This window comes from Arvicola amphibius, chromosome 9 (assembly GCF_903992535.2).
Source record: "Arvicola amphibius chromosome 9, mArvAmp1.2, whole genome shotgun sequence".
Taxonomy (NCBI): Eukaryota; Metazoa; Chordata; class Mammalia; order Rodentia; family Cricetidae; genus Arvicola; species Arvicola amphibius.
The window spans coordinates 40689967-40713201 of NC_052055.2; the positions used below are offsets into that span (position 1 = coordinate 40689967).

A 23235-nucleotide genomic window follows, 5' to 3' on the forward strand; every position below is an offset into this window, starting at 1 on the left:
ACCTTTATGTGATTTAGTATTTTGTCTGCATGTTTGTGAGGGTGTTGGAAACTGGAGTTAGACAGTTGTGAGCCACCATGTGGGTGCTGGGAATTGAACCCAGGTTCTCTGGAAGAGAAGTCAGTGCTAGTCTCTCTTTTCCTTGAGACAGGGTTTCTGTGTAGACCAGGCCTGCCACTGCGTCCAGCGTGCTGGGATTAAAGGTGTGTACGTCATCACTTGGCTTTACACGGCCTCTCAGTGAAGAGTTAAGGCTGGAGATATAGTTCAGTGGTAGGTGTGTGCTTGCTACTTAGCACCAAGTGAAACAGCAGCTGGGCTTGGAGCAGTAGTAGAGTACTTTGGAAGCCCTGGGCTTGATCTTCAACACCAACACACATATCAAAATATGATAAAGCAGGGGTGTAGTGCATACCTGTAATTACAGCATGGGAGGTGGAGGTGGGGGAATCTCTTAAGAATTCAGGCTAGTCTGGTCTACGCACCCGGAACATCTCAAGTGTTTCCCTACCCATGTCACAACTGCCCTAGAAATGCTAAGTGTTTCATTTTCAAATGTTAGCTGATAAAACCAAAAATCAGGCACTGTTGCCACATTTCATTTAAAACGTAACATGAACGCATTTATTAGGATGCTCAAGAATGAACATTATTCTCACTCTCTTCATGTGATAGAGAATACATTTGACCCATGTTGAGGGAGGAAAGGGGTAGGGCTCCCAAAGTGGGTGTCAAACAGCCCCACAAGAAATCCCCATTCAGTGAAGGGCAGGATGTCCCTGATAGCATTGTCTCTGGTCTAAGTTCCAGCCCTGGTATCCTTTATTCCAACTACTCTGTCCTTGTCACTCTTCCGGATCCAGGCAGTCAGACTCAGGCCGCCTGAGTCTGCAGACCATCCCTTTGAATGGTTCCTGCCTTGATACCCTCAGTAGGGAATGGGTGAGAATAGGTTATACATATCAAAAACACAACATTAATAAATGGCTTGGACGTAGGTTTAACATTATCGCTTTCTCTTCAAATGATGGTGGGCGGGAGGGACTGTTTCCCAAAGAAAGATCTTCAGTCACGGTAGCATATATGGAGATCTCATATGCAAAGGCATGAGGGACCGGTGTTACTGTCATCTTGTCCTGCACAGAGGAATGAGTTTGCAGATGAAAGTGGACACTATCCTTGGCTTAGGTTTTTCCTGGTTCTTTCCACTGTTAAATTGTGACGTTCTGCCTCTCACCTGCCTTAGATATCATTTCACTTAGATTAAGTGAAACAGATTAAAAATGGTAGTAGAGGATGGAGAGATGGGACAGAACAACCCTGTAAGACTATAAAAAAATACAAAAACCAGATGTAGTACAATATTTATAATAGAAACTGGCTGAAAACACTACATGCTAATAGACGGTATGATACAGAGTAGGGTGGGAACAGACAGGAAGGGCAGAGCCACAGGCCTACACCAGGAGCCTTTCAATAGACTGCTGGATGGACTGGATCTGCTGCTTTAGCTGAGAGCCTTCTTTGATGGTAACAGAACAGGCGATGACAGGTCTGGAGACCCCACAGGCCCGTCCTAGGGCCTGCTTGGAGCGCACAAATACATAGGGGACATTCTTGTCTTCACACAGCAGTGGGAGGTGCAGGATGATCTCTAAGGGCTCAGCGTCTGCTGCCATCACGATGAACTCAGAGATGCCTCTGTTGAGGGTTTTGGTGGCTGTTGAGACAGGACATGAAGTCAACAGATGACATGGGACGTGGGCAGAGCAGCCACAGCAACGCAAAGAACTAGTAAGAGGTACAAGGAAGCAGACAAAATGCTTAGGAACAAGTCAGGCAAGGTGGCACACACCTTTAATCTCAGCAATAGTTTGAGGCTAGCCTGGTCTGGTCCACACATTGAGTTCCAAAACTACATCGTGAGACCCTGTCTCAAAAAGGGGCTGAGGTGGGGGGAGCAATTTTCTGGCTGGAGCAGCCCTGTGATAAGGCACCCAAACGCTAGCCAGTTATTTAATCCTTAATGTCTTCCTCACCCACTCATCATAAAGATCGACCAGCTTCTATAGTAATGCTTCTATAGTTTTAACCGGTCACCAAGGCCTCAGTCACACACCCCAGTCTCGTCACAGCACTGCTGCCTTGCAGACACAGGACACACCTTCCTTCACTATGTGAACTCCAATAGAGGACACAACAGAACAGGCCCAAAAGCGGTTTATTTTGCCTCCTGCCACAACATAGGTAAAAGATTCTCATTTTTTCAGGGTTCTCCTAAAATCTCAAATATAGTATTTAAATTAGTATCTAAAAACAAATCAGATCTACCACAGAAAATTATTTGGTTTTATTTTCTCTGGGCAGAAATGTCATGGTGCATGTAATTAGTCCACTGAAAAATTGCTCACTCACCAAACCAAGCTACAGCCAGGCATGGTAGAATCTATCTGTAATCCCAGCACTTGAGAGGTGGGGACAGGAGGATCGGCTGGCTACACAATAAATCTGTGTTCATGAGGCTCTCCCAAACAAACAAACCAACAAAACACAAAATTCCCTAGCCTCAGTCTGTCCCTAGCTGTACCACTTCCTCCACAAACAAAAGGGAAATCTGAGAACCATTGGAATCCATGCATCCCAGGGCTGGAGAGGTGGCTCAGTGGTTACCAGCACTGCCTGCTCTTCCAAAGGTTCTGAGTTCAATTCCCAGAAACCACATAATAATAGCTTACAACCATTTATAAGGGTGAGATCTGGTGCCCTCTTCTGGCCTGCAGGCATATACATGCAGGCAGAACACTGCATACATAATATATCTATCTTTTCTTTCTGAGACAGGGCTTTTCTCTGTGTAGCTTTGGCTGTCCTGGAACTCACTCTGTAGACCAGGCTGGTCTCGAATTCAGAGATCCATCTGCCTCTGCTTCTGCCTCCCGAGTGCTTCAATTAAAGGCATGTGCCACCACATCCCGACATAAATAAATCTTAAAAAAAAAAAAAAAAAAAAAAAAAAAAAAACAAAAAAACAAAAAAAAAAACAAACCAAAACTACATGCACCTCACAGTGCCAGATACTGGGGAAGAAAAAAAAGCATTAAAATCCCTTTCCTTTTTATGGTTCTAAAGAGTGAGTACAACTTCATACACAAAGTTTAACAATTGCCTTTCAAATGGCCCCACAAAAATAAATAAATTATATATTCAGAGAGAAAGATAGCAAAATATTAACCGATGACTCTACATCCTAACTACCCAATACACCTTTCATTGGTCAGTAAAGAATTGGTTTTTCGAGAGGGTTTCTCTGTGTAACAGTTTTGGCTATCTCGGAATTCACTTCACAGACCAAGCTGGCCTTGATCGCAAAGAGATCATCCGCCTCCCTCTGTCTGCCTCTGCTTCACGAGGCCTGGGATTAAAGGCGTGCGCTACCACTGCCCAGTCTAGAGTGCACCGTAAGCCCAACTATTTAGGAGGTTGAGGTATGAGGACTTTGAGGCCACCCTGGGAACACAGCAAAACTTGTCTCTACAAACTAAAAACAAAAGTGAAGAGGGATGAGAGAGAGTGAAAATAAAACACTCAGTCTTTATTCCAAACAGAAATGCAGGACACCCCTGCTGAAAACAGGGCCCTTCGGCACCCCAGCATCACCCTGGAGTCTTACCTTCATTGGCTCCTTTCCGAAGCTGCTTGTAGTTGCACGACTGCTGAACAAGGTCCAGCAGCTTCTTGGTGAGATGGGCATCTGCGAGGGGATAGGCCTTCGGGTTCACATCAGCCTCTGTCTGTAAGGAAACACAAGAATCAAAAGGGATTTCATTCAGACAAATGACAAAATATCTACAACCGAGACAAGGACCAGATTGGTTCCCCCCGCCCATATTTTGGGGAGAGATGACGTTCGACTTCAAAAACAGCCCCTAGTGATTCAACAAAGAATCCAATTAAGTACAGACAGAACATGTCTATTAACACAGGCTGACCACTCATGCTGTCTTCTGGACTCCAAAGGCAAGAACTATCCCCCCCCCCCCCACATATCCATAATTACAAAATAAAATAAATTTTTTGTTTGGTTTTTGGAGACAGGGTTTCTCTGTGTAGCTCAGGCAGGCCTCAAACTCAGAGATCTGTAATCACCACCAGGCAAAAACATTTTTTTTAGGCGAGCAGTGGTGGCTCACACCTTTAATCCCAGCACTCAGGAAGAAGAGGCAGGCGGATCTCTGTGAGTTCAAGGCCAGCCTGGTCTACAAGAGCTAGCTCCAGGACAGGCTCTAAAAAAAAGCTGCAGAGAAACCGTCTCGAAAAACCAAAAAAAAAAAAAAAAAAGAAAAAAAACAACTTCCATGCTTTTATTTAGCCTTAGCCTGTTGTCTAGTTTTATTTTAGCAGTCTGATAACTAACATCTCCTATGGCCTTGCATATATTTGTTTCATGGAGATAACCTCATCTCTCACCAAATTCACCAGGTCAAGATTTCCTACCACAACCACCCAGTTCAGAGCATCATATTCAAAAGTTATTCAAATTAATTTTGCCGATGAGGATATTAATATATACAGTTGCTTATAATGATTATTAAAATATCATTCAATTTTATTTTTTAAATATAGAAAATAAGGTTTTATCTTTTTTTTTTGTTTGTTTGTTTTTCGAGACAGGGTTTCTCTGTGGCTTTGGAGCCTGTCCTGGAACTAGCTCTTGTAGACCAGGCTGGTCTTGAACTCACAGAGATCCGCCTGCCTCTGCCTCCCGAGTGCTGGGATTAAAGGCGTGCGCCACCACTGCCCGGCATAAGGTTTTATCTTTTGACAAATTCAGGGCTAGTGAGATGGTGCTTGCCTCCAACTTGAATGATTCCCAGAACCCACATAATGGAGAGAACCTACTTCCCCAAGTTGTCTACTGATCCCACATGTACATCCACACCAGAGAGCAAATGCAGTAAAAAAGAGAAAAAGTTGGGAGTTTTGGCCATATGCCTTTAATCCCGGTACTCAGGAGGCGGAGGCGGAGGCAGGTGGGTCTCTGGAGACAAATGTACTCTTGGGCAGGCAGAACTGGAACATTTAGACCCTGTATTTTAAGTACTAACATAGTGGGTTCAATCTTCATTTTGGGTTGCTGGGGTGTTCTGTTTCTTTCCTCTCTTTAGATTTATTACTATTTTTCACAGATTTATTCATTCACTTGGTTTTCCCCCAAACAAACTTAATTAGGTTACCTGGGCAGACCTGAATTCCTGGGCTCAATCAAATAATGCTGCTGTCAAGTAATCGGAACTCCAAGTTCTCAAATATTAGAAAACAATCCCAAAGTTAGGCCTCTCTAATTTCATGTTTTTGAGATGCTGGCAACTGAATTCAAGACTTTGGGCATGCTACCAAGCACTTAACCTTTATTTTCAGCCCACACCTTTTTGAGACAAGGCTTGCTATGCGGCCCAGGCTAGTCAACTTGAATCCCCCTAGCTTGATCAATTTGGTCTCCTTTGATAACTGACAGTCAGACATGCATGATTTTGATTTAGCATATATAGCCACACATAACCTAATAATGCCTCAACTAACCAGACCCTGCTCACATAAAATGCTAATGGAGCTGAGAAAGGCCAGTGACACTAGTCATCTTAAAGTTCTAGCAAAATACCTTCTTAACATCTGTGAACTCACCAACGTGTTGCTAGTTGTATACAGGGGCACATAAAATTACGCACAGATAATAAAAGGCTTGCTGTTTACCACACTACACTTCCTTATTCTTTTGTGTATTAAAAAATGATTCCTGTAGACAGTACACTTGTCATGGCAACAGCATCCTGGCTTCTAATCAAGAGGCCCAAGGATGACTGACTAGCTTTGGTGTGGCGGCACACACCTGTAATCCCAGCACTCTGGAGGCTGAGGAAGGAGGATCTAGAGTCCAAAGCTAGAAGGTACCCGTCCTTAAGGGATGCATGCGCGCACCGCAAGTCTTACAACTAACTCATTCTGCCCATTTCACAGTCGATGCAAAGTTCGACCTGAGAGCACCGGAGCTCAAAACTTTGCACGGGCTCAGCACTGCCTTAGAGGCTTTCTCAAACCAGACGGGGGGCGCGAACGTTATCAAAGCAGAGAACCAAAGGGCTGAATGAGTATCTCACTAGAGACGTGAAAGGGCTCCGCCAAACTCTTTCCTCCTTACTGTGTTCCGATCCCAACTAGTTACGACAGGAACACGAGCAGGAACCCTCTCGCTACAATATTCAAGTGGAGCCGAGGAAGCCTTATCGTCACACGTGAGGCTCTCAGAACCTCTGATTTCTGAGGCGTCGGTCTCACCGTAGTACTGCCTGAGCCTCCAGCTGAGGCCACACCACATTTCCCTTGACACCCCCCCCCCTCCAAAAATCCTTAATGCGAGGGCGAGAAGACACACGCCTTTAATCCGGAGGCAGAGTCAGACGGATCTGAGAGTTCGAGGTCAGCCTGGTCTACGTATCGAGTTCCAGGCCAACCAGGGCTACATACTGAGTCCCTAAAAACAAACCCTAAACCGCCCCTGAATTTCCTATGCCGGGTTAGTTCCCGACAGGACAGCAGATGCAGACCCCACGGAGCCATGCTCCTTAACTCCGGGGCGCGGGAAGCCGGTGGGTAGCAGTCGACTACCTGTGATTTCACGTCATCTTCTGGAGATTATTTTGAAAAGGAAAAAAAATAAGCGAAAGGCAATAGAGGTCGATGTTCCATAGCCCTCCGCCATCCCACGTGGGGCGATCATTTTCCCACGCTGCGCCCGGCATCTGGCCACGCCCACCGCTGCAAAGCGGCTCGGGCCACAGCGGTTCCGGGCCTCCCGCCGCCTGAGTTCTCCACTCTGCCGGCCGCGACCACGCCGCGGCGGCCCGAGTTCTACCCCGGGAACTGGAGGTCGGCCATCGCCGGGCGGGCGAGATGGCGCACGCGCTCCGCCTCCCACCGGCCAGAGCGAGCAGAAGCCCGCGGACCCCCGCTCCCCGCGCCGGTGGCTCCATGCGCGCGCTCACTCACTCACCATGGCTGCGGTGCGCCGGCCTCGCCGAGGGTCGAGAACAGCCTAGCTCCGACAGACCGAATGCGCCGCACGGAAAGACGAGCGGAAGTCACTTTCTGCGCGGGAGGAAGCGGAAGTGACGTCGCTCGGAGCGCGCAGTGACGTCGCCCCGGCCCCCAACCCACCCTGCTCAAATGCCAAAATCGTCTTTGCGTGAGGGAACGTGTGTTTACTGGTTTACATAGCGACTTAGTGTAAATCGTCAGCCGAAACGGTGAATTAAACATTCGATACAAAGGGATTCAAGGGTCACCATATAATTGTCATTTTTTTCTTGCTTGCTTTTTTTTTCTTTTTTGGTTTCTCGAGATGGTCTGTATAGCCCCGGCTGTCCTTGCACTCACGCTGTAGACCAGGCTGGCCTCGAACTCAGATCCACCTGCCTCTGCCTCCTAAATGCTGGGATTAAAGGTGTGGGCCGCCACCACCCAGCCATTGCCTGATTTTTTGATTTTTGTTTTTATTTTTTTGAGCATATCCTGTACCCTTTGAAAATCCTCTTCTCAGGCCTGAGGTGGCGGCTTGCCTGTCACCCCAACGTGTGAAAAGTGAGGCAGGAGAATCCGTTTGTTGCCCGCTTCGGTTACATAGCAAGTTCAAGGCCAGCCTTCGGCCACATGAAACCTTGTCTTCCTCCACAAGAAAAAATAAAAACTCATCTGTCTAACTCCTTAGTGTTAAGACAGAGATCTGCCGGCCTCTGGGATTAAAGGCATGTGCTTGTCCCTCTCTTAATTCCCGCACTAAAACTCCATTATTAAAGGATAAATTCATGTCTAGTATTTTCTCTTGCGAGGTCCTCAGTGATTCTCTAGGGCCCCCATTCTTTCCAACATGGTGCCATACACATTTGGGACCTTTTGGATCTAGCCCAGCCCACACCATTCAGAGCCAATTCCAGTTCTTTGCTTCAAATGTGGAGAAGCTGAGAGCTAGGGAGATCTTTAAGAACCATGCAAAATAGCGTCTCACTTTTCTAGATGGAGAACAAAAGCCTGCCCACCATCATGAGGGAAACAGTGCAACCGCTAAACCTAGACCTTGAGAGTTTTAGCTACTGGCCTGGGTTATCTTCAACATACGTTGCTACTTGAGCATTGCTGGAGGTCCGGCAACCAGAAAGATTCAAATTGCCTGTAGGAGTGAGCATTTATAGAGTCTGGAGAGATGGATCACTGGTTAAGTGCACTGGTTGCTCTTCCATAAGATATTGATTCTATTCCCGTCACCCACAAAGCAACTAACTGCTTTGGTGACTCCAGTTCCAGGGGAATCCAACTCCCTCTTCTAGCCTCCATGAGGACTGTGATGCACAGACTTACATTGGGGCAAACACCCATACACATGAAATCTTTTTTTTTTTTTTTTTAAAGAGTGAATATAGCTGGATGGTGGTGGCTCACACCTTTAATCTCAGCACGTGGGAGGCAGAAGCTGGCGGATCTCTGTGAGCTCGAGGCCAGCCTGGTTACAGAGCTAGTTATAAAACAGCCAAGTTTTTCGAGACAGGGTTTCTCTGTGGCTTTGGAGCCTGACTTGGAACTAGCTCTTGTAGACCAGACTGGCCTCAAACTCACGGAGATCCACCTGCCTCTGCCTCCTGAGCGGGGATTAAGGGCATGTGCCAGCACCGCCTAGTCATAACTGTTATTGCACAAGTGAAATTACAGATGAAAGCAACAGTTTTCAGAGTCAGTGACCCTGCAGGCCCTGCTTTTCAGGGTTTCTCCAACAGAGAACCATTCGTCTGGTGGGTTGATATCTGAATTATCAATTGTTATAAACTGTAATTACATCATGACCCTCAGTAGCTCATGACAATTGCTCCTGACACATGTCTAAAAGCAATGGCATTAGAAAAGTCTTTTTAAAAAACTTTTTAAATTGATATTTATTGAGCTCTACATTTTTTTCTGCTCCCCTCTCTGCCTGTCCCCTCCCCCTTCAACCCCCAAGGTCCCATGCTCCCAATTTACTCAGGAGATTTTGTCTTTTTCTACTTTCTACTTCCCATGTAGATTAGATATATGTAAGTCTCTCTTAGTATCCGCATTGTTGTCTAATTTCTCTGGGATTGTAGGCTGGCTTTCTTTGCTTTATGTTTAAAAACCACCTATGAAGCCGGGCGGTGGTGGCGCATGCCTTTAATCCCAGCACTCGGGAGGCAGAGGCAGGCGGATCTCTGAGTTCAAGGCCAGCCTGGTCTACAAGGGCTAGTTCCAGGACAGGCTCTAGAAACTACAGGGAAACCCTGTCTCGAAAAAAAAAAACCAAAAAACCCCACCTATGAGTGAGTACATGTGATAATTGTCTTTCTGGGTCTGGGTTACCTCACTCAAAGTAATGTTTTCTAGCTCCATCCATTTTCCTGCAAAATGCAAGCTGTTGCTATTTTTTCTGCTGTGTAGTACTCCATTGTGTAAATGTACCACATTTTTCTTATCCATTCTTCGATCGAGGGGCAGTTAGGTTGTTTCCAGGTTCTGGCTATTACAAACAAAGCTGCTGTGAACATAGTTGAACACATATCCTTGTGGCACGATTGAGCATCCTTTGGATATATACCCAAATGTGGTATTACTGAGTCTTGAGGAAGGTTGTTTCCTAATTTTCTGAGAAATCGTCACACTAACATTCAAAGGGGTTGTACTAGCTTGCATTCCCACCAACAATGCAGAAGTGTTCCCTTTACCCCACAACCTCTCCAGCATAAGTTGTCAACAATGTTTTTGATCTTGGCAATTCTTACAGGTGTAAGATAGAATCTCAGAGTTGTTTTGATTTGCATTTCTCTGATGACTAAGGATGTTGAACATTTCCTTAAGTGTCTTTCAGCTATTTTAGATTCTTCTGTTGAGAGTTCTCTGTTTAGGTCTGTACTCCATTTTTTTTATTGGGTGATGTGATCTTTTGGTGTCCAATTTCTTGAGTTCTTTGTATATTTTGGAGATCAGACCTCTGTCTGATGTGGGGTTAGTGAAGATCTTTTCCCATTCTGTAGGCTGTCGTTTTGTCTTGTTGAGAAAAGTCTTGATATAAGATTTAGGTTTATTTTTTTAAACTTTTGGAGAGGTTCAAAGAAATTAGTTTGCTATGGATTACTTGCTACCAGGAACATAGATTTTTTCCATGATTGGGCAGGTTACATCATTTGATCGTTCATGTCAGGCAGCCTCTTGACATGACGCTTAATCTTTTCACTGAGTACAGAAAGGTTTAAGCCAGAGCAACGTGGAGATGCCCAGCATGTTCTACTTCAGCCCTTCCTCCTCTCCTGAGTTCTCTTTTCCCAGGGCCAAACAAGTTTTCTCTAGACAGTTTTGTTATGACTTCATCATCCTTACTGTTGCCTAGACCCTACTCCTTCAAGGCTGCCTCTGTTCCAGAAGTAAGAAACCCACAAAACAAAGCAGAAGGCTTCTTGTATTCTTTTTTTGTTTTGTTTTGGTTTTGTTTTTTGTTTGTTTGTTTGTTTTTCGAGACAGGGTTTCTCTGTGTTGCTTTGGAGCCAGTCCTGGAACTAGCTCTTGTAGACCAGGCTGGCCTCAAACTCACAGAGATCTGCCTGCCTCTGCCTCCCGAGTGCTGGGATTAAAGGCGTGCGCCACCACCGCCCAGTAATTCTTGTATTCTTTAACTCTAGAAATGGAATTTATTTTATTTAATAAAGTAGAGGCCTGATGGCTTGTGCCTGTATTGCCACCACTTAGGAAGCTGAGAGAGGAGGATTATTGTGAGTTTCAGGTCAGCCTGGGTTATACAGTGATTTATAAATCAGAAATCTCAGAAAAGCAAAAATAGAAGAGGCTAGGGTAGAGGAGGACAGTGAGTGGTTTGGAGATAAGTTCTTCAGCAGCTTGTGTGGTATGACGGAGACTGATAATGAATGCCTGGATTCCCAGTACTCAGTCTGAGGTTGGAGGCGCAATGTGAATTTGAGGACAGCCTGGGCTATATAGAAAGGTCTTGTCTCAAAACCAAGAAACAAACAAAAAAATTCAGTGAAGTGTTGTCAAACATAGTTATCCCACCATCCTGTAGAACATTAGAAGCTATTCCTTCTGTCCAAATGCACTCAACTACTCATCAACGAGGTAAGCTTTTATTATGCCACTAGCTCCTTTAGGTTCAAAGTCCTCTGTCTAGTCTTTGCTTCCATGAGGGACCAAGGGATCATCTTAAGCTATTTATCAGTCCCTCCCTTGGCACAGTTTATAGCCCCAATTATGGATGATATTTCCCTCGCTGTCCTTGGTGAAGGCTCTGGTATCAATGTCAGGGAAAGCTGAGCAGGTCTCACTTGTACCCAACCCGCTATTTAGCCATTTGGCCACATGGAGGCATAACACTCCATCTTGGAGCTCCTGTCTGAACCTAGTCTGGTCTAGCCAAAGAGGTTTCCTCTCCCAAGGGCCTGCTAGCCAGAGTGCAGCAGCAGGCAGGCTCCTTTGTGAGGTGGCTCAGTGACAGAGGTACTATGAAGTAAGGGGTACATCATCCCAAACTGGCTGAGCCAGCCACACCAGTGTTTCCTTCCCACTCCCCTAAAACACCATCTACCTGACTTAATCTTGGCCATGTTGCTACCACTTCTGGGAGCCTGTGCCGTGGTGGGTCCATTCCATGGCCCTGAGTGGGATCCAGTAAGGGACCTACTATCCCAGGATCAAAGCTGCAGGGATCCCCGGTGTTGTGGTAATCTGATTGTCTTCTGCCTCTTTCTGATCTGGCAGATCCGACAGTATTGGTACCAGGTTTCCAGGACCAGCAGGAAGAATACCACCAAGGTAAAGGGGCCACTTCCTTAGCATCACCGTTGTTAGTCACTTGCTACATGGACCCTGTTCTGTGTCTTGTGTATCAGAGATGAACTAAAGAGCTTAGGCTGGTCTGTGTAATCAACATCTAAGCCTTAAACCCAGGAGACACCCCAGATTCGCCTCTGTTCCTCACTCTATACACTCAATCCATTTGCAGGTTTTAGGAACCCTCCACGCAATCCATCACTCATAGCTATGACTTCTGGAGACCTCACTACACCACCCGGGCAGAGCCGCCAGCATGTAGTTCTGGACCTCGGTAACCGCTGTCTGCGTCTGCCTGGAGTAACCTCCCTTTCTCCTTTTAAAAACGTTATGTACACACAATTATGGCTCAGTGGGTAAGGGTGATTGCTGCCAAGTCTGATGTCCTGACTTTGATCCCCAGAACCCATGTGGTGAAAGGAGAAAAAGAAGTCCCACAAATTGTCCTCTGACTTCCACATCTATGCTATGGCATGTACACACGGGCTAGTGTGTGTGAAGTGGTTGGTACAAGCCTGTAATCCCCACATTCAGGAGGCAGAGGCAGGGACTGCCCCAAGTTCGAAGCCATCCTGGTCAACATATCTAGTTCCCAGCCAGCCAGGGCTACGGAACTCTGTTTTGTAAGATATAAAAGGAAAGATAAAAGAAACAGGCCATCAAGTAAGAAGTGTTGCTTAGTAAGAGAGAGAATGTTTAGCCAGTTATAAAACCTTGGCTACTGCTATCTGGTGGTGGTGGTGGAGCAGCCTCCAGCAGCACAGGGCCTTAAGAGGAATCCACAGAGTAGGTGTAAACTAGACTTTTCTATCTGAGGGGGTTTAGGAAATGAAACATTCACACGCTGTCTTGATGACTTCCTCCTTTATTCTCTGTTCTCTCTTGTTCTTTCTCTGCTCTTTCTACGGTATGCTTTTTTTCTACAGCTTCTATAACCCAACAAAGTTTTTCAGGCAATATAGGACTTACAAGGTGGTCACATTCTGTTTTTCAAGTGAACGGTTATAATGAATACAGGCAAAAACATGCTTTTCATCTCCCTTATGTTATGAAACATTTTACGTACTACAGGTGAAAAACAAATTGCCACAAGAACACACACCCATTCATGCCAAAGCAACTTGTTATAGATTAATCGTGAGGGCAAGCAAGGTGTTCTTGTCGGGTATTTTTTTTTACTGGCAGGCTGCATTTTGAAGCTACAAAGAAAGGGCCAATTGCTCGATTACTCATCTTTGAAGGAGACTTAAAGGAATTAAGTCTTAAAGACTTAAGGAGTCGTAAGGGACTCACAAACCTAAGCTTTTGTATATGAAAAAGAATCATTCATCTCTACTTTAAAATTTTAGGGTACATATCCACTTTTAATAGTTTTTTTTAAAGATTTATTTATTTATTATGTATACAACATTCCTTCCTTGTATGCTTGCATGCCAGAAGAGGGCACCAGATCTCATTATAGATGGTTGTGAGCCACCATGTGGTTGCTGGGAATTGAACTCAGGACCTCTGGAAGAGCAGTCAGTTCTCTTAACCTCTGAGACATCTCTCCAGCCCCCAATAGTTTTTTTTTAAATATTTATCTATTTATTATGTATACAATATTCTGCATGTATGCCTGCACGCCAGAAGAAGGCCCCAGACACCATTACAGATGGTTGTAAGCTACCATGTGGTTGCCGGGAATTGAACTCAGGACCTTTGGAAGAACAGGCAATGCTCTTAACCTCTGAGCCATCTCTCCAGCCCCCAATAGTTTTTTTTTTAATATCAGGAGATTGAGGGCGGAAATGGGTATAAGGAATTAATCATCACCTTTGGTCATCAACCAAACCTAGCAAGGAAAGCTAGCACAATCGGCGTGTATATTGTATTTTGGACCCTACCCTAGCCTAATGAATCAGACAGCTCAGCTATGTGTTCTTGTGAACTTTAGCTTGTTTTCTGAGGATATTTATTCTTTTTTTTGTTTGTTGTTTTTTGTTTTTCATGATAAGGTTTCTCTGTAGTCTTGGAGCCTGTCCTGGAACTAGCTCTTGTAGACAAGGCTGGCCTCGAATTCACAGAGATCCGCCTGCCTCTGCCACCCAATGCTGGGATTAAAGGTGTGCACTACCACTGCCTGGCTTGAGGATATTTATCTTAAAACCATTATCAAGGCATCTGCTCTAAACTGAAGTTATTTTGAAGCTTTATTTTAGCTAATGGTACATGACAGCTTCTCTTTTGTTTTTGTTTTTCAGATAGGGTTTCTCTGTAGCTTTGGAGCCAGTCCTGGAACTCGCTCTGTAGATCAGGCTGGCCTCAAGCTCACAGAGATTCGCCTGTTTTTGCCTCCCGAGTGCTGGGATTGAAGGTGTGTGTCACCACTGCCTGGCTACGTGACTGCCTCTTTTCAGCATTAAGAGAATTAAAGTCTGTCTGGCTCCTGAGCAGCTCCTAAGGTGGAACTGATAGGCCTTAGCTGTGAAACATATTCTTGTATTTATTTTTATTCATCAAAACTCTGTATAGGCTGTCATTATTATTATTATCAATTTAGTCAGTACAGTTTAGGGAGGGGTCATCTTCTTGACAATCTACAGATAAAAATACCCCGTAGAACAGGATGTTTTCAAGAGATGAACACACTATATTACAGGCAGTAGAGATCTTCCCACATCCACATACACCATGCTCGGTACTAGAGAAAGAGAGCCGCAGCAAACATGCAAAGGCACAACAGAAGCAAAAGATATTCCAGGGTCTGCAGTCCTGTGGCCTTGCCTAAATTGGCCCATCAGAGAGTTTTCTCCTGGGAGGCTGACACCTGGAACTTCAATCACCACCTGCTACTCCTCTGACAAGGCCATCAGCATTTGACTTCAAACACTAGCAATGAAAACCAGGCATGAGACTGGGCATGGGGCGCACACCTTTAAACCCAGCAATCAGGAGGCAGAGGCGGGCATCTCTGTGAGTTCAAGGAAAGCCTGGTCTATATAGTAAGTTCCAGGACAGCCAGGGCTATATAGAGAGACCCTGTCTCGAATGAAAAAGAAAAAGCAAACTCGGTATGGGTGATCCCAGCACTCAGGACCCAGGATGCAGATCAGGAGGAGAAATAGACTCTGTTTCAAGCCTTGCCAAACAAGCAAGCAAGCAAGCAAACAAAAAAACTACTCTTCAAAAATCCAGACTAAATTGGGTGGTGGTGGCGCACGCCTTTAATCCCAGCACTTGGGAGGCAGAGGCAGGTGGATCTCTGTGTGTTTGAGGCCAGTCTGGTTTACAGAGTGAATTCCAGGACAGGCCCCAAAGCTACAGAGAAACCCTATCACAAAAATCTAAAACACAAACAAACAAACAAACAAACAAAAAACCCGACCAGACTAGAAGATCCTGGGTTTGAATTCCAGCACTGAAAAGACGCCCTGAAACCCCACAGTGTGACTCCCGTAGCTGCTGCTAGTGCAGACCTATATGAAATAACAGGGCAAGCATTCTACACTGACTTCTGTCCAACACCGTGCTTGTGTGCCAGACAGACTTCAAAACAGATCAAAACTCTGTGCTACATAATACCCTAGAGTAGTTTCTGTGAGTCCACTCCTTACAAAATTCAGAACAAAACCAAAACCCTGACCTCAATTCCAAGGCCTGATAGAGTCTAGCCTGCCTCCATCTCTGGCTTCATCTTCCAGGGTTCTCCTTGTTGCTGGCTCCATTTTGACCACATGGGTGCTCCTTCTCTTCCTTGTTTTCTTAACACTTGGGCAGAACTCAGGGTCTTACACCCTAGGCATTGTGCTGTGCGTTGAACAACAGTAAACGCTCACTGAGCGTCTTTGCGGCCCTATGGACACAATCTTTCTTGTTCTCTTCCTGGGGTCTTTACACTTAACGTCTTTTCTGCCTATCGTACTCTGGTGTCGCTCGGCTTGTCCCTAACCTCATCCAGTTTTCTAGCCAGATATCACCTCCTCTGAGAGGCCTTCCTTGACTCTTCTGTCTAGCGGAGTTAACTGCAGCCCCTCCTATCTATTTCCATTCAGATGCTTTTTGGGTGCTAATATGGATTTTTGTTTTGTTTTAGTAAGGGTCTCATATAGCCCAGGCTGGCTTCTAACTTGCTATGACCCTGAACTACAGATCCTCCTTTGTCTACTCTCTGAGTGCAGAGATTATTGGAGTGGATTCTTCCCATGCTCGGCACAGACTCTATGAATTGAGCCACATCCCTTGCCTGATAGTTATGTATTTGCTTATTGTCTTCTCCATGTCTAGAATATGGTTCCCAGCATGGACTTTATCTTATTCACATTGGTACCCAACACACAGAACGGTGCCTGGCTCAGAGCAAGCTCTTAGTATTTCGGGGTGAATACATGCTGTTTGCTTATGGCAAGTGCCTCCCACTTAGCACCAGCACCTTCATCTGGGTGGTGGGACATTTAGTCAGATCTGTAAGGATCTCGGTCCTCGCTTTTACAGGTGTCACCGCAGAAATGGGCAGTGCCATCCACCAGACACGAAGCTTTCCTTGGGATGGTTCCCCAATTCTTTACTCTTGGAAAAATCAGGGACCTGGATGTTCCTGTCCGACAAGGGACACAGAAGCAGAGATGGGGATACAGGAAGAATGTCAGACAACAGTGGGCCACCCAATATCTACTGTCACCACGGAACTCATGCCAAGACCTGCCTTGGTTTGTCCACACCTCTTCTGAGTCCATGCTTTGTACCTCTTCCTTTTCAAGCAGCACTCGTCTTCTTCCTCGGGATAATTCTTGGGACGTATGGCAGGTCCCCTGGTGTTCTAGCAGTAGCCAGGCCCACCCTTCCCTGGACATGTGCCAAAGAATGGAGCAGCTGCTGCCTCCCTTCCAGAAGGAGGTGGTGCCAGGAGAGCCTGTTAACTTGAAGTACCACCTCACCTCCACAACTTTAGCCATCTCCCCTCTAAACTTCCCTTTAGTTCAGAGGTCAAAGTTCTGCCTCAGAAGGCGTCTGCCTGGTCCTCTTAACCAACAATTGGAACTGCCCACCAAGAAGTCCCCGGATAGCCCACAAGATCCCTCAGAACCACAGGGTAAAACCCAGACAGTAGACAGAGACTATAGTGAACCTACTCCACAATACACAAACAAGAGAGAGAGCAGAAGGGAGGTTGCTTCAGAAATACAAGCATCTGGAGACTTCCTCCCAGTAGACTTTGGAGTGGAGAAGGCCAAGGCCCTGGCATGTGGAAACCAGAGACTAGTCATGGAAACGGATGGAGAGATCTCAATACCAGGGCGGGAGAAGCAAGACCAAATGGGAACCGAAGATAGAGAACAAACTGAGAAAGTATGGAAGAAAACCAAGGAGCCTGGGGATAAGAATCCTTCTACCCAGGCTCTTATGGGAGAGGATCAAGAACAGTTCCGAGGTAAAACTGACATAGCAACTCAGACACCAGAGTGGGAGAGCAAGGAGGATGCTATGGGAACTCTGGCAAGGGGAAAGAAGAATGAGAAAGAAGCTAGAAGGAAGGACGAGGCAGAGGCCCAGGACCAAGGATCGGAAACCCAGAGCTGGACTGGAAGTAAGAATAGTGAGAATTCCCAAATGCTAACTCAGGGGACACAAGACCAGACTGGAGGGAATACTGGGACAGAAACTGAGGCAGGGGAAGGAAGAAACAAGGAGACTGGAGGTGAGGTTGGTATGAAAATCCAGACATCTGGGAGGGAGAACCTGAGAGAAGTCAAACAACAGGACAATGGAGAGACCCAGGCCCTGCGGTGGGAGAAACAGGGATGCATTAGAACTCAGGATGAGGTCCAGACTCCAGCGGGGAAGAAGCAAGGATGGAGAGGAAACGCCAGGCAGACCCAAGTATCTAAAAGAGAGGACCAGAATCTGTCAAGACAAGAAGTTCGGGTGGGGCTGAAGAAGCTCAAGGAGATAAAAGAAGAGGACTGGGTGGTGCTCCAGGCTTCGTGCTGGGGAAACCAGAGACTGGTGCTGATTGCAATGGACAGAGGACTCAAGATATCGTGTTGGGGGAATCAGGATCAGGTTGGAGGGGAATACGCAGCAGGGAGCCTGACACTTGAGGCTGAGTATCAGGGTCAGCACAGAGGTAAAACTGAGCCTTGTCCAGTAGAGAGCAAGAACGAGGGAAAGACTGGAAAGGAAAATGGGACGGATGAGCTGGCACCAGGGGAGAGAGACCTGAGAGGGGCTAACGGTGAGGATGAAGCACGGCCCCAGACACTTGGGGAAGAAAATTGGGATCGGTTAGGAAATGCAGTTCATAAAAAGATCCACATACCAAAACAGAAGAATCAGGAGCAGACAAGAGACAACAAGAGTATAAATAAGCAGATACCTGAGGCAGAGAACTGGGAAGAAAAATCAAGTCATCACGTTGATGATACAACCCACACAGCAGGGTGCAAGGAGGCAGAGAAGGCTGGGCATGAGGATGGTGCAGAAGTTCTAACACAAGGAATGAGACTCCCGCGAGGAGCTGGAGGAGAGGAAGGTACAGAGACTAAGGCAGCCATGAAAGAGAGCCAGACCGGGTTAGGAAGTAACATGGGTACAAACACCCATTCGTCAGAGTCGAATAACCAGACGCAGGTGGGACGTGAGGATGGAATGGAAGTTCAGGCTCCAGAGAAGAGAAACCAGAGAGAACCTGGAGACGATGATGTAAAGACCCAGAGACCTGAGAGCGAGATCCAGGGACAGTTGACTGAAACTGGAGGGAGCTGTTCTACCAGGTGGAGGAGCTGGGAGCAGGCTAGAGGAGAGAACGCTTCAGAAAATGGGGCGCTGGAGAAGAAAAACTGGAGAGAGGCTGGAGGCGAGGATGGCAAAAAGATCCAGAGAGCCAGGAGAAGGGATCAGAGAGTGTTAAATGAAGCTAATGGACAGACCCACTTGTTAGAGTGGAAGACCCAGCAAAATTTCAGAGATGGGGATGATGCAGAAATTCAAAATCAAGGGAAGAGAAACTTGAGAAATTTCACGGGTGATGGTGACCCAGAGACCCAAGCCTCGGTGGGACAGGACCAGAGACAGTCAGGTAATGAAACTGATGGAAAGATTCAGACACAGGGGCAAAGAATCCAGAGCAAGGGTCCAGATGCTGCCGCAGAAATCCAGGATGTGGAGGCCCAGAGAAAACACAGCGCCGAGGATTCTGAACAGTCTCATGTGAGGAGGATAGGAGGCAAGGGCCACATCAGAAGAAAGGATGCTGTCAGGCCCAGTCTCCAAGGTGACTCTTCTGTGACAGTGGGATCCACGGGCAGGAAGTACAGCTTGGTTCAGCCAGCTTCTCTCATTTTTAGGCACAAGCAGCCATTAGGTGGAAATGGTGTAGACTCTGTCCCCTGTCCTGAAGAACATCTGAGTAGCCAGGGCACAGCCCCTGCCCGGAAGCACAGAGGTCTGGTCACTGAAAGCTCCCAGGGGGCCCAACCTGGATCTCAAAGAAGACAAGAAAGGGACAAGCCAGTGGATGCAGGAAAGGCTTCCATGACATGCCAGCACCCCCACCCACAGTCACAGGCCTGCTCTGTCTTTCCCTCTCTCCTGTGTCCCCAAGTCTCCCAAGCTGCCCCAGCTCTGGCAAGTGCACCCGTTCTCACCGCTCTGCCGAAAGGGCCAGCCCTCAAGAAGAGCAAGCATCTGCTCCTGGAATCCCTTATGAAGAGGAGGATTGCGCACCTGAGGTGGGGCCTCCCTCGACGAATCCTAGAGTCTTACTTGCTTTTTCACTTCTTAGAATCTTGCTCTTTGCCTCGGGCTGGCGTGAGGCTGCCTGGAGTACGCACCAACCAGGATCGCCAAAGGCAGCAGGAACGGCATTGTGAGCCCCAGGGATCCCCGTTAGGCCCCGAGTCTCAAGGCAGCTCTCAAAGCTGTCCAGTTCTTGAAAGAAAAAGCTCAAAACTTTCTACCCAAGTCCAGGCTCTGGAGAAGTGTAGGCCACCCAAGTCAGAGCCAACGGGCAGCTCCATGCCACCTAAGAAACCCAGGAGAACCAGACCACCAGGGGGCGCAAAAGAACCACAGATCCAAGAGGACGCCCTGAAAGCCAATATCCCTGCTCCGAGGAATCCCAGGCCAGCAGCAGAGTCTAAGAGCTGGTGTGGCCCAGGGCAGGTCCAAGAGCTTTCCACTGAGAGCAGCAGGGGCAGAAAAATGGCCAGGTCTCGAGTTTCCCACGTGGAAGAGAGGGCTTCCAGCAGGGTGAGGGCCTTATCCTGTACAGAGGGCCACAGCCACTGGAAGAAGGAATGCATACCAAGGGAAGCCTCTGAGCTCCCCAGACTCAAATGCCAGCAGCCCCCACCCTGGAGAAGTAGAAGCTTGGGACCTGCAGAGAGCAGAGGGGCTTGGCAGCTGCCCTTCCCCTCTTCTGCACGTGTCTCCAGCTTCAAGAACAATGTCCAGTCTGCTGCAGCCAGGCTGAGCATGACAATCTTGAACAAGATGCCACGGTCGCCACAGCCGGCTAAGCTCCAGCACTCGGCCCCCCTTCTTACGCTGAGGAATCCTACCCCACTTTCCAAAGTGAGTGACCCATATACAAGGGCAGACGGCACCAGTGCCCCCACTGCTTTGGAGAGGGACGGTGAGCCACCAGAGCGGTGCTGTGCAGGAGTAACTGCTCCCCAGACGGGGAGCTACGAGGAGCATGAGGCACCTGGGAACCAAAATGGGGCACCCCCGAATCCAGCAGTTTCACAAAAGTCTGGTTTTATGAGGCACTTGAGATATTTTCTCAGGCGGTGTGGTCTTAAAAAGCAGGCCACGGGCTGAAATCCTTAGGGCATGCCAGAGAAGTCACGAGAGTGATCTGCTTAGTCCTAGGGCCTCTAATAAATTGGTTATTTGGATTCTGTACGGCTGCAGATGCCTTGGTGTGTTGTCCGACTGTTCTCTTTTGGGGTTTGGGGTTCTTTGGGGACAGGATTCCACTTCTACCCTGCAGTTTTGAGGGCTAGCAGAGTGTAGGACAATCCACTATCATCTACTACCAGCCCTAATGTTGAAGGGAGCGGGGCCCTTTGTTCCACCCCGCCCGGCTAGCTTACACCAGAAATAATCACACAGAAACTGTATTAATTAAATTACTGCTTGGCCATTAGCTCTAGCCTCCTATTGGCTAACTCTCACATCTTGATTTAACCCATTTCTCTTAAATCTGTGTTCATCACGAGGTTGTGGATTACTGGGAAAGACTTAGCATGTCTGACCTGGCAGCTCCATGGCTTCTCTCTCTCTCTCTCTCTCTCTCTGACTCTCTTTCTTCCTCCCAGCATTCAGTTCTGTCTCCCAGCCTACCTAAGTTCTGCTCTATCACCAGGCCCAAAGCAGTTTCTTTATTAACCAATGAAAGCAACACAGATACAGAAGGACCTCCTCCACCACCCTAACCTTCTTAGCCCACCCCCCACGTTCCTAGCTCCTCACAATAGAGTGCATTGAGGATGTGTCATGGCTTTGTCTTGCCCCGTTCCCAACTAATCCTGATCGAAGCTGGGTACTCAGCCCCAGTTGTTTGGCGGATGGGGTCGTCCTCTGCATTAGACAATATTATTCAGACCCCTTTGAGGTCCTGTCAAGGCTGAGAAACCATTAAGGAAGAGGGGACAGAAAGACGGCAAGAGGCAGCAAAAGAGAACCAGAGAGAAACCATGTCTTCCGGACCTGGCAGAACTGCTCTACCCATAAACTCACAGCAGCTGTGATCACCTGCACAAGACCTGTGCAAGATCAAGCCAGTTAGCATCCTAGCATGGAGTGGGAAGGGGTGAAGAAGCCTCCACTCCTGGGGAGCCCTGCAGACTTGATGGTCTCTGTGGAAGGGGAGAGTCAGTTTTCTTTAAGGTGTAGCTCTTGGTAGGTCAACCATACTCTAATGGATGACCCCATACTCAGGAGTATATGCGTTATGATTTCAGCCACAATAAGACTGATATTTCTGGGTTCTAGGGGCCATGCATGTGCAGACAAGCCCTCAGAGAGAAGTGACTAATGGCCCCCCCGGTATATTAAAGGGCCCCGTGTGACCCACATATGACTCAGCTAAGCCCTTGCGGGCATGCATGAACCCCATCACCTGCATATGCCATAGCCACGCTAACCCCCTGTGCCCATGTGCTAGGCAGCTTTTAAAAGCTGAACACGCCTCCAATTTAAAGGTGGGGAATAGCTGGGTGGTGGTGGCACACGCCTTTCATCCCAGCACTCGGGAGGCAGAGGCAGGCAGATCTCTGTGAGTTTGAGGCCAGCCTAGTCTACAAGAGCTAGTTCCAGGACAGGCACCAAAGCTACAGAGAAACCTTGTCTCGAAAAAAAAACAAACAAAACAAAACCCAAAAAAACAAAACAAAAACAAACAACCCCCCCCCCAAAAAAAGTGGAGCATGCCTTTCATCCTAGCAATTGAGAGGCAGACGCAGGTGGATCTCTATGAGTTCAAGGCCAACCTGGTCTACAAGAGCTAGTTTCAGGACAGACTCCAAAGTTACAGAGAAACCCTGTCTTGAAAAACCAACCAAACCAAACCAAAAAAAGCTGGAAGCGCCATCTCCCTCTCTCTCTGCACACTGACTTCCCCAGGCCTGTACTTGCCCCCTCTAATAAACTCCTAAGCGGGTTTGCTGTGTTGTGTGTTCCGTGTTTCCTTCTCACTCCCAGCAGGTAATTTTAATATGGCAGTCTAAGCTGGAGTCAAGAAGTTCTTTAAAACAAATACACAGAGCAAGAAGCGGCAGCTTGTGGTAGTTTGAATGTAACTGACCCCATAAACTCACAGAGAGTGGCACTGTTAGGAGTGTGGCCGTGTTAGAGGAAGTGTGTCACTGTGGGGGTGATCCTTGAGGTCTTGCCACACCCAGTGTTTCCGACTGCTTCCTTTAAGAAGTAGTAGGACACCTGCCACTTCTCCAGCACGATGTCTGCCTGCCCAGCACCATGACCCGCCATGATGATACTGGACTAAACCTCTTTAGTTTATGTAAATGTAAGCCACCCCAATTAAATGTTTTTCCTTTACAGGAGTTGCCATGATTATGGGTGTCTCTTCACAGCAATAGAAACCCAAACTAGCCTGGTGGTGGTGGCACATGCCTTTATTTTTTTATTTTTTATTTTTTTTGTTGTTTTTTCGAGACAGAGTTTCTCTGTGGCTTTGGAGCCTGTCCTGGAACTAGCTCTTGTAGACCAGGCTGGCCTTGAACTCACAGAGATCCCTCTGCCTCTGCCTTCCCAGTGCTGGGATTAAAGGCGTGTGCCACCACCGCCCGGTGGGCACATGCCTTTAATCCCAGCACTCAGGAGGCAGAGGCAGGCAGA

At 47.2% G+C, this 23235-nt stretch overlaps 2 protein-coding genes across 2 annotated transcripts; one reads left to right on the forward strand and one right to left on the reverse strand.

The window, feature by feature from the left end:
- Positions 1-1352: 1352 nt before the first annotated feature.
- On the reverse strand, positions 1353-7156 carry Snu13 (small nuclear ribonucleoprotein 13). The gene is made up of 3 exons (XM_038342778.1): positions 7049-7156; positions 3671-3791; positions 1353-1720 (listed from the first exon to the last, which is right to left on the reverse strand). Exons 1-3 carry the CDS (start codon positions 7049-7051, stop codon positions 1458-1460), a joined length of 387 nt encoding a protein of 128 aa, XP_038198706.1. The 5' UTR covers positions 7052-7156; the 3' UTR covers positions 1353-1457.
- Positions 7157-11664: 4508 nt separating this feature from the next.
- Positions 11665-20694, forward strand: LOC119823628. Its single transcript, XM_038343711.1, has 2 exons — positions 11665-11874; positions 16366-20694. Exons 1-2 carry the CDS (start codon positions 11665-11667, stop codon positions 20692-20694), a joined length of 4539 nt encoding a protein of 1512 aa, XP_038199639.1.
- Positions 20695-23235: the final 2541 nt, after the last annotated feature.